At 38.7% G+C, this 10676-nt stretch overlaps 1 protein-coding gene across 2 annotated transcripts; it reads right to left on the bottom strand.

The window, feature by feature from the left end:
• Positions 1 to 2581: 2581 nt before the first annotated feature.
• Positions 2582 to 10384, bottom strand: cdc37 (cell division cycle 37 homolog (S. cerevisiae)). 2 transcript variants are annotated; one of them, XM_040048647.1, is made up of 8 exons: positions 10118 to 10384; positions 6433 to 6729; positions 6247 to 6352; positions 4579 to 4694; positions 4371 to 4493; positions 4103 to 4285; positions 2985 to 3056; positions 2582 to 2865 (listed from the first exon to the last, which is right to left on the bottom strand). In XM_040048647.1, the coding sequence occupies exons 2-8, from the start codon at positions 6712 to 6714 to the stop codon at positions 2761 to 2763; spliced, it is 987 nt and encodes a 328-aa protein (XP_039904581.1). In that variant the 5' UTR covers positions 6715 to 6729; positions 10118 to 10384; the 3' UTR covers positions 2582 to 2760. The 2 variants fall into 2 exon arrangements, with proteins under 2 accessions (XP_039904581.1, XP_039904664.1); XM_040048730.1 differs by having other exon boundaries at positions 10167 to 10384.
• Between the last annotated feature and the right edge of the window lie 292 nt (positions 10385 to 10676).

The raw sequence follows: 10676 nt of genomic DNA, 5'->3' as shown, positions 1-10676 counted from the left end.
TTGTATTTATTTAATTTTCAACCAAGGTTTATTTATAAAGCACCAGCCAACAAACAGCCACTTTATATTGTAAGGTACAATATTATATCATAAGATTGTTATAGTATGCATAAGCAATCACACACAATCACATAGTCTGAATACACTCTACCCTTCTGCACAGTACTTGCTTTGTTTATTTAATTTTTCTTGTGCATATTATTTTTCTATTTTTGTTTATTTAAGTTATGTATTGGTGTGAAAGGAGCCCACATAACCACTGTGTTTTACAGCATATATGGCAATAAACGTCTTCATGATAGATAGATAGATAGATAGATAGATAGATAGATAGATAGGTTTCCAGGTGTCATCACAATACATGGTATTCAATGCCTTTTGTTCTAGGACAAATTAAGGCAGCAAATATTCACACGTGAGAAGCAGGAAGGAGAAACACTGAGCCAGTGTTTTAGTTTTTCAGACAGACACTGATACTCACAGAAACTGTGAATAGAATAGCTTGAGCAGATACTAAACCTGTGCTGCCTTTTGTCATTGAGAGAGGATCTGATTTGTTAGCATTACAGCCAAATAATAATAGAAATTGTCCACGCACACGCACACACACAAACATTTTTTTTCCATGACGCTGCCTTGCTGTTCTGTTATTCTCCCATCAGCTTTTATAGGCATTATCTAGATTTGATTCCTCCCCAGGACCTGCACTGATTGTTCCCTATTTGCAAAAGTGACAGCGCAAAGACGCTTTGCCTCGAAAAAATTGATTTAGAACGCTAAATCAAACCCACCAATTAATTATGAAAGAGAGAGAGCGAGAGAGAGAGAGCATTTAGAGAAAAATAAATGGACAGTAGTTAAGCTCAGTTTATTGTAAGAGAGACTTCCAGGGACAAATACAGCATAAGAAACTCCAGAGTAGACACAAGCAGCAAAACCCGAGCTGAAATGTCAGTTTGTCAATAAAGAGAAAATGATCTGAATGGTCTGGAGACTTTATTCAACATTTTAATGACTAAAACATCAAATCGTTGATCAAGCAAACTGTTTACTTAATATATGTCCAAAGCGGCAATGTTGTGTTCAGCTTTGTGATCATAAATAAAAACAGTTGCCAGTTTTAGTCTGAAATGTCCGCACCTAACCACAAAAGCCCACAAAAAGCAGCAATAAACTGATAATGTTTCCACAGATTTTCAGGCGCTCAATCTGAATTGTTTCAAACATAGCTGAATAAGAGCCAGCATATTTGGCTCAACTTACTTATAATATGGTGTATTATGGTATAAGGTGCATCATACCAATGATACACTGTCATAAAAACAAGCATATATGCATAAAATATTGTGTCTTGTGTCCGTCACTGTAAACTGGAAAACTCATAGTAGTAGCAAGATAAACTTACACCAGCTTAAACACGTTCTAGTAAACTTTTCTTTATTTTTAAAGTGATTTTTTTCTACTTTTCTTGTTTCAGTGTGTCCATCTGATGTCACTTTGGGTGGGGTGTGGGATAACAGTGAAGCATCAAAGTGCCCTCTGTCATGCTATGAAGGGTATTACACAAGCTGCGATAGACTGTGTGAAGTAAAGATGGAGAAAGAGGATTAAAAACAAAGATGTTGGATTCATGTCACTGAGTTAGCACAGATGGCTGCTGATGTTCTCAGAAACTATAAAGACCTAAACTTAAATTTATCTGTATTAAAATTTCATATGATGTCATCAGTGCATAATAAGCCTGCTCACTGTTAAACGTCTTTCGTTAAATTCAAAGCAGCACACTTTTTTATGACCTAAACTCAATACTTGTTGAGCTTAAGTAACATATAGTGTAACTTCCTTTTCAGTCACTGGAATAAATCTATAAAATGTGTGTTTGTTCAGGATCTTTCTTTTTGCTTTATTCATTTAACTTGTGCCTTTAGCTTGATATTTAAATTCAAATTTAATCCAGTCCAAAGGTGCTTCCCTGGCACGACTGTTTATCAAAGCTATGTTGCCAAAACATAAAAAAATTTAATGAAGTTTCGCAAGAATAAAAATAAATAAATAAATCAAAATAATGCAACAATCTACACATCTATTAATGAATTAACTTTATTTCAATTTAACTAAATAATATAGATTATATGCATGTGTCCAGCTCATTCTCTGTTGATATATTATTTAACAGTTACATCTTTAATGAACTTAAGATTCAACAATCACAAAAAAGCTGTCTACCACACCACCTCAGTCATCTTTCCCCAAATACGACTTTAGGTGGCGCTGTTGACCACAGTGGGACAACAGACACAACCAAGCAGAAAAAACTGCTCTTTACGCCTGACATGGACGGTGACATGAAGCGTTCATACTGAGAGAGAAGAGTGTTTTTATAAGCTGCAGAGAAACGTGACCCAGCTACAACTGTGAAACTAAAAGTACATCCTGAGTAACTATAGAGTTTCAAAACATAGATTGTATTAACATGTTTGAGAGAACTGGCTTTTTAAAGATGATTAACAGCAGGGATAAATCTGTCAATACAGTCAGTAACAATAATAAGAACTGATTCATAAAAATACTTCTTTAAAACTAATCTTCAAATATGCCTTTATTAAAAAATATACAATACACATTTCACAGTATATGTATATGCAGTTAATTGACTAGATTTAGTTTAACATGGAGACATTTAAAAACTAAGCAGCCAGAAACAACACTTATATAACAACACACAGTCGGTACACTGACTAGGTTTATAATAAAGTATTATTAATCCTCTTCCTGGTCCCCATCTTCCTCCCCATCCTCATCCCCTCTGGAATCAGGGACCCATAATCCAGAGTCAATACACCTCTTCAGGTGGTATTTTCCTTTCTATAGACAGAAAAAACATGGTGACAACAGTTTGAGACAACAACAAACAAAGAAACTTTCTGATCAGGCCGCTTTTAATGACTATAAATTATTTTAGGCAGACACACACACACACACACCTCAGGGTCCAGCTTGCTCATAGCTTCTTGCAGCATCTGAATGTTCTTCTCATGAAAGCTCCTCTTTACCTCCTATGAGACAATAAATTCATCACTCTTCTCCTTTTATATTAATATGAACTTGCTTTCTTGAACAGAAGGAAACGTTAGCATAACTTATTTGAAGCACATATGTAAACCTGCTAGTGTTTACCTTGCACTGCACACACGTCTGACAGGTGGAGTCCACTCTGCTGACCTTTATTCTACCGACTCACCTGATTATCCAAATGGCAACACGATCACTTGCACAAACTACACGATTATCGAAGTAACAAGGCTTTTCTTTTTTATGGCATGAGATGAGAGGGACTTTTAATGACCTTTCAGTCTTTGAAAAGAAACCTTGGCTGCAAAACACAACGTCAGTGAAGCTAAAGTAAAGGTGCATAAACGATCCATCCAATGAGAACGCCGGAACAATACATGCAAGTTAAGATTACCAACTAAGTCCCCCCGAATAACATTATATAATGTTGTGTGAGTTCAAAGTAGAATCACTTATCAAGGTTAGGTTTAATGCTGAAGTCTGTTTGATTTAAAAAGAACAAAAAACAAAACGAGTAAGAGAAGAATATTCCAACAACAGGACTGTAATTATCTATAAAAAACATAAACTGCATGGATAATTAGGCCTTTACTTTACGACTACAACAGGGTTAGCATGTGTCAAGTGTAGCATGAAGGAGGAGGAGCTCGTCTTTGTTGTGTGAATGTGTTAAATTTTAAATAGTTAAGGAGAAGCTATATTCTCTAAATATATCTACGTTTAAGAAGACTGCATCGTCCATCCTTCAAAAGCCTGTTATTTCTTCCTCCACTTCCTAGCCACTCCTCACTGGATAATTACAGCTTCTCTGAGCTAATTTGTAGTTTTGACTTTTCTGGGCTTTTAGCTTCACCTGATATACCAAAACAAAGCGTCTGAGCTACTGTGTACAGTTAGGACACTTTAACAATGTTTAAAAGTTGAGGCAATTTAACAACAAGACAGTGAGGTGTTTAGCTGCAGTGTGCGATTGCATAAAATGTTGCAGAAGCTTACAGTACACTCCAGAGTGTCTGCATGTATGGCCTACCTTTGGTAGTGATTCATAGACCTCTACAGGGTCCAAACCACCTGGGCCCAGTCTCTTCTGTATTTCCTCCTCCTCCAACTCTTTCACAGCGTTCTCCATACGAGTCTGTGCAGAACTGCGGACCCGCTCCTTTAGCATCTCCAGCTCATGCTCAAATGCATCTTGGTACGACTTATCTAGAGTCTGACATGGACATGCACGCATATGACAAAGACTGAATTCTCTTGAGCATAGCGACTGCACAGTAAGGCATGTTTAAGTAGCATACCTTGATCTTTGAGAAGAACTGTCTGAAGCAGCCTCTTGGGTCAACTTTCAGCATCCGAGCCAAATCCAAGATGAACTGCATGACGATGGCTTGGTGGGCCACCTGCTCCATCAGGGCGTGTTTCTGCAAGCATATTGAGAGTTTTGAAGGCTCTACCTGCCTGAATTTCAACCTCAACACGCACTCACACGCTCCTCACTGCACTCACCTCATCTATCTCATACTCGATACAGATGACAACAAGGTAATTAGCAGTCTCTTCGCACACCAGGTGCGGGTGGTCTGACAGATACTGCTGACTGTCGTCCCAGCGCCGCAGCATCCCTGGAAGACGCCATCGTATTGAGCATTATGCTGAGCACAAGCACATCTCCAGAAGTTATATGATTGAAAAAAGAATGGAAATAGAGATCAGCTTCAATATTTTTCGATCTTACAAAATGAGATCTTGGACTTCTTTTCATTGCTTTGTCAGTTCTCAGGAAAATTCTTCTCACCCACTGTCACCACCATTAAAGTGCTCTTTCCCCTTTATTTTAGCCAGCTTCCTTTTGAATAGCTGCTCTCATAAACATAGCAGCTGGTTATTTCTTCTGCTCACAGCCACTATTGTGCTCTTAATAAACAGTATTGGGATATCCGCTGCCAGTGACATCAGGAGCAAGAGTATGAAAAATGTTCAGAGCAGCGTAAAGCCTGAGCTTTTTTCCTATGCTAACTTCATTGTTTGAAACTTTGTCCATGTTTATTATGAATACCCACTACAGTAACAGTGTATACTGTGTATAACAGTGTGTATAAGGACTTACAAAGCAAACACTTTGTAAGTCCTTTGCTTTCAGTTACTGAAATACTGGCTCCAGTTGCGAAATCACTGCTGTGCTTGGTACTCAACTCATCCCTTTTTTAGAAATATTTGACTGCTTACACAACCCAATTTAAGGGGAACTCCATTAAGTCTGTGACAACAATAATAATTATTAACATTAATATGGGCTGATAAGATAAGTCGTAAAAATCGAGAGCTTCTAAAATAAGAAAAGGGGAATCTTTTGAAGAAAGTGTGTGGACACACTAAATTTTACTCTTTATCCGTTTCTATGTGACGCAGTTAAAAATATACTCCCTCTGTTAGAGTGAATTGTTAAATGTTTGTCATTTTTATGTTTACCACTTGTACATTGTTTTAACTATGATGAAAGAAATTCTCTAGAATTAGCGGGGCTTGTGGAAACACAGACCCAACACCCTCCTTCTCCATGACCCCTCCCCAGTTTGTTTAGTTTCAGAAGAACTCTGACACACAAAAGCTGAAGGCATTTAATCACCAGGCAATCTGAGCGAGTGGAAGTCCCTTCAGGATATATTTTACTGGGTGTTGTCCTGTTAATGTCACTCCAATCATAATTTTACAAACAGGAAATCCACACTTAAAAAAATTTAATTGGTTATATCCTGTTAGTAAACTGCAAGTAAAAGCTGTGTCGGTTTAGAGCAGGTCACATCCGGCTCTCTGTGATCTTAAGTGGGCCAGACCAGTAAACCATCCCCTTTTTTGTCACTGTAAAGAAGCTCACTCATTCAGTGTTTCTTATGAACATGCATGAACATGGAGCTATCGATCAGTAGAAACTGCACGTTACAACACATTTAACAACTTGTAGCTACAGGACTGTCCAGAGCCCATGATAAATTTAATGTCTTTGAAACGTCTGGGACAATGAGTAAAAATGTATTTGTAGACTCTGAATGACACGTATTTTCCACCGGGTGGAGGAGGAGAGCAGTGGAAGAGAGCGAGATAAGGGAAGTAGTGAGGCAGAACATTGTGTGGGAGTATAGGGGGAAACACAACAAACACAACCAGCTCACTTACCAAAGAGTTTGATTTCTTTCCCATACTTCCCCAGAAAGTTCTTGTGGTTCTCCACCTTTTCCTCCCCAGTTTCCTCCTTTGATAAAGGCTTAAAGTTCAGCACACTCTGCAAAGTAAGATAAGACAACATGTAAATCAGGAAACTGAAAAGTTGACAAATCTTGCGGCCCAGATGGCCTGCGTTACCTTGCTGAAACCATCCTTGCTGATAGTGTCTACATTCCAGGGCAGCTTCTTCTCTTCTTTTCGGTGTTCTTCTAGCAATTTCTCAAAGGACTTCTCATCCTGTTTCAGTTTCTTTATTTCTGTCTGGACTTTTTTCAGCTCAGCCTCCCTCTCCTTATCCTCACCTCCTTCCCTCATTCTTTCTTCTAGGTATGCAAGTCGTCCCTGGGCTTCCTCTAATAGCCTCCTGCATTCTGCAAAGCTGGTTTCCAGGTCTTCCCCTCTCTGCTGAAACTCTACCATTTTCTCCAGCCGGCTCTGTTGTGGAGGTCCCGAGTGGACGGGAGCAAAGAGACAAAAGTAAAATAAACATGAGGCAGAGACCGAGCTGAAAGCACAAGTGATTTAAAAGTGAAACAGGGACACCAAGACAAGAGCTATATGGACACTGTGTAGGGAGAAAACATACAATAAGTATATTTAAATAAGAAGTATCCTGTTTAATGTGTCAAATTTAATGTTGGCCCACTGTGAGTGTATGTAACTCAGAGAGCTGACACACCTTTAATCGCTCAATCTCTGGCAGTTTTTTACTATACTTCAGACTGTTTGTTATCAAAGACAAATGATATCCTAATATGGTTATCTCAGGCATGTAGGTTTGGCAGTGAGACCATAAGCCCCACCCACCAGCTATTTAAACCTTCTGCTTTTAATGGTGCAGCCAATCAGATGAAATCTCACTTTAAAGCAAGGAAGTGGACGCAGTGAGGTGCTGTTTATGGTCAATGAGAAAATTTTTAATCTATGAATCATGTCAAGCTAGTCTTCCAAAGTCTAAGAATAAAAAGCTGAAGCTGAAAAAGGGCTTTGCAGGCCCACTTTAAAGATGGCATAATAGGAAAAAAGTACAAATGCAGTTCCCTGCATCAGGTACTGCTTTTCTGTAATTTTAAAGAATTTTAATGAATTTAAAAACTACAGAAAAAATCAATACCTGATGTAGGAGAAAGATCAAAGGTCAATACGTTTAAGTTGCCTCACAATATTTTCTCTGAGCCACAAAAAAGAAAGACTGAGCTGTGTTATAATAGATTATAGATTATATTATTCTTGACCACTTCTGGTAGTGAAGTGGTCAAGAATAATATCTGGTACTTCTGGTAGTGCACGACTGCATTTAAAAAGAAGAGCAAACGAGCATGTTTGTATGCTCTTTGACTGACCGCTGCCAAAAAGAATATCATTGAGATGACACGGCCGTGCTTTGGTTGCTACAGTTTTGGCTTTGACACGTTTCTTTTTAGTATATCTAACGTGATATCTGTAGTGCTTGTGTGTATGCACTGATGATTTGTTGGTTGACCGTTATATTAAAGGTACTGTGTGCTAATAACAGGCTTAAAAGAACAGTGAAAAAAGTGCTGGGCTACTACTCTTTTCTTTATGTTTTGCTTCCAGGGGCCAGAGTTTCTTGTCCTTTTTAAAAGTGGTCTTGAGTAATAGCTCTTCAGGATTTCTTAAAGGTTTAAAGGATTTTCTTAGGACACTAACTGCTTTTTCACTCATTTGCAGTTGAGCTATCGGCTTCATTTTTCACCACGACACTGATCTCAAAAACACTGCCAGTGCAGTAAAAGCATACCTGAATAGAACAAAGGCACAGATTCAGACTTTTGTTCAACACTGCACATAGAACCAGCTGGATATATTTATAGCATCACATTATTTTGTTTTATTTCTCCCTGTGTGAACCTACTGTTAAGAGTTGTCATTGTGTCGAAGGTGGTGCTCTTCAACCAAGCTTTATCACCATGGTAACTCGTGTCCAACAGAACATAATATCTATGGAAACCTGTTGAGTGGTACTTTAGTACAAGGTTGTACTGCAGCCCAAACCTTACAGATGAACTGCATGTGCTTGGGTTTTTTTTTTGGCAGCGCAAGCAGTCACATTAAAAATAAACAGCAGCACAGAGTGCACTGACTGCTGAAATGTTCTATTTACAGAAGCTGTGTTGCCATTTTTTTTTCACACATCTCATGTGTCTCCATGACATGTTCCTTCCTGACTGACAAAGGCAGCACATGATTGGCTCAGCTTACGCAGAAGAATGAAATCTACAGTGCGACCAACAAGGTGACAAATAACCACAATCATGAGACCTCAGAGCTTGTTTCACAGCCCTTTGGCCTCTTTTAGTTTTAAATGTGTTTGCAGTGCAGACGGGAAAACAAGGTCATTGAACTCCAACTGGAGTCTGAGTTCAACCGGGGTTTTGTGCCAGCTGTTGAAATAAAATCAAAACAGTCTCTGAACAAATTCTTGCCTTGACTTTTGGGAGCTTTATTGACACTGTGTAAGTGCATGAGTGAGTTTACATGATGTGGTCACATTTATACAATCGCACAGTTCAAAAAATCTAACTGGAATTTCCTTCTCCACAGTTAACATTTCAAACACAGTGGTGTTCACTGGACTTTCCCGTTATCCTGGAAAGTTTTTACGTTTCAAACTGTAAAGTGTTAAAAAAACAAACAGGTGACACAATAGGCAACAGAAGCCAGGGAAATACTGAAATGAACGTTTCTCTAGAACCTTTCACTTTCTACGGTAACAATGAGATAAGCTTATCAGAGCCAGTTTCCACAGACAGACACAGTCTGACCAACAGTGTTACTATAGCAAACGCACTTTAATCTTACTTACACAAACTCCTTTTTACCTTCTAACTAATGTCATTTAGATTCATTTTCTTCTCAAAATCCTGGCATGCGTTTCAAACTTAAAATGAAAATCAGAGAAGTAAAACTGCTGTCGAACATTGTGACATCTCTTCAGTGTACAATACACATTTTAGATGAGCATACTTTTAATGTGTTTACCATTAAAGAGATGAAGACTCTGAGAGTGCATTAGAAAGCTCAGGAAAAGCTCATCAAGCAGAGTGTAGGAGGGGACTGAAAGCTCCAGGAAAGCCTATTATTACTTTGGAGATCAGGAGCAGATCTTTACATGCTACCTCAGCCACGCCTACTCTGCACCTGCTTATTTGTTGCGGGCTGACTTTTAACAGTAGAACAAACTTATCAGAGGTGATCTAAAATGAAAGCCATGTTAACATTTTCCTAGAAACAAAAAAAAAAAAAGAGCAGAGGAAGCAAAAATAGCTACATGTTACATTTCCTGTTAAATGACACTGCAGGTTTCAGTTGTATGTTTTGATCATTTAAAGTAAACTTTTAATCTCTTCTAGTGGTTCTTTTTTTGACTTTGGAAACATTTTTTGTTGTTGTTAATTTGGCAGTGGACTTCTCTTTAAGAGCTGTCTTCCTCTTTTAGTATTATTATTTTTTGCCTTCTTCCTTCAAATGCCTTGTTGTTTACCACGTTTCAGATGCTAAAGGATTTCAAGTAATTTCCCCTTTTAAAATAACCTGATGTTACCCAACAGCAAAGTATATGGAAACCCCCCAAAACTTTACAGAATTACCTCACTATCTCACACACAGCGTTGCTTTTTCTTTCTCTATCGGTGACTCATCACCGGACCGGTGGCTGCCTTTAGGAAACTAAAGACTTAAAATAAGCCTGCAGCCGAATTGCGTATGTCCGCTGTATATTTACACATAAGTAACACCGGCTGCTCAAACTGTCTACTCCCTCTCGGTTTGCTACTACAGGTTTACTAGTGGGAAGACTAACCAGGTGTAGCACTCCAAACTTCACGGCTAGCACTACTGTCACTGCTGACCCGGTGTCTCATTCTGAACAAGCTCGGAGTGTCCACGAACGGGCACGTGACATCTTCATCGTCTGACACGTAGATGTGGTCCCACACGCCGTAGTCGATACCGCTCATGCTGTCCCCTACACCGACAAAACATCAGCCAAGCGAGCAAAGACGGAGTCCAATCTTCTTAGCGAAACAAGCTAAGAGGAGAAATCCCGTATCCAAGGACAACGCCAGGCGCAATGCAGCCACTTACGTCATCAAGAAGCGCTTGTTGAAAGTGTAGCGTTTACTTAGGGTTGGATTAAAGGGGGTGTGCTTACATTGTTATAATATATTATCTATAAACTACAGGGCTGCGCAAGAGACCTGAACTACACATATTTATATTTTATATATTAATGATAAATAGATGCAATGATTTATTGAAACGTGTGCAAACATACTTGGGCATACACTGTAAGGAAAAAATGTGTTTGCAGAATTCCAGTGAACTTGAAAGTTGACATTTAGTGTCGCCACATTTATTCC

This window comes from Simochromis diagramma, unplaced genomic scaffold (assembly GCF_900408965.1).
Source record: "Simochromis diagramma unplaced genomic scaffold, fSimDia1.1 OVJJ01000798.1, whole genome shotgun sequence".
Taxonomy (NCBI): domain Eukaryota; kingdom Metazoa; phylum Chordata; class Actinopteri; order Cichliformes; family Cichlidae; genus Simochromis; species Simochromis diagramma.
The sequence above is the reverse complement of the archived record's forward strand: the minus strand, read 5'-3'. Positions and strand labels throughout refer to the sequence as shown.

Bases quoted from the DNA above. Each gene is read 5' to 3' on its own strand.
- cdc37 (XM_040048730.1), bottom strand. From the start codon at position 10,274: ATGAGCGGTATCGACTACGGCGTGTGGGACCACATCTACGTGTCAGAC. The intron at 6,353-6,432 runs GTAACGCAGGCC...CTTACTTTGCAG, and splicing joins GCAAGGATGGTTTCAGCAAG to AGTGTGCTGAACTTTAAGCC. The intron at 2,866-2,984 runs GTGTGTGTGTGT...TTCTGTCTATAG, and splicing joins TGAGCAAGCTGGACCCTGAG to AAAGGAAAATACCACCTGAA.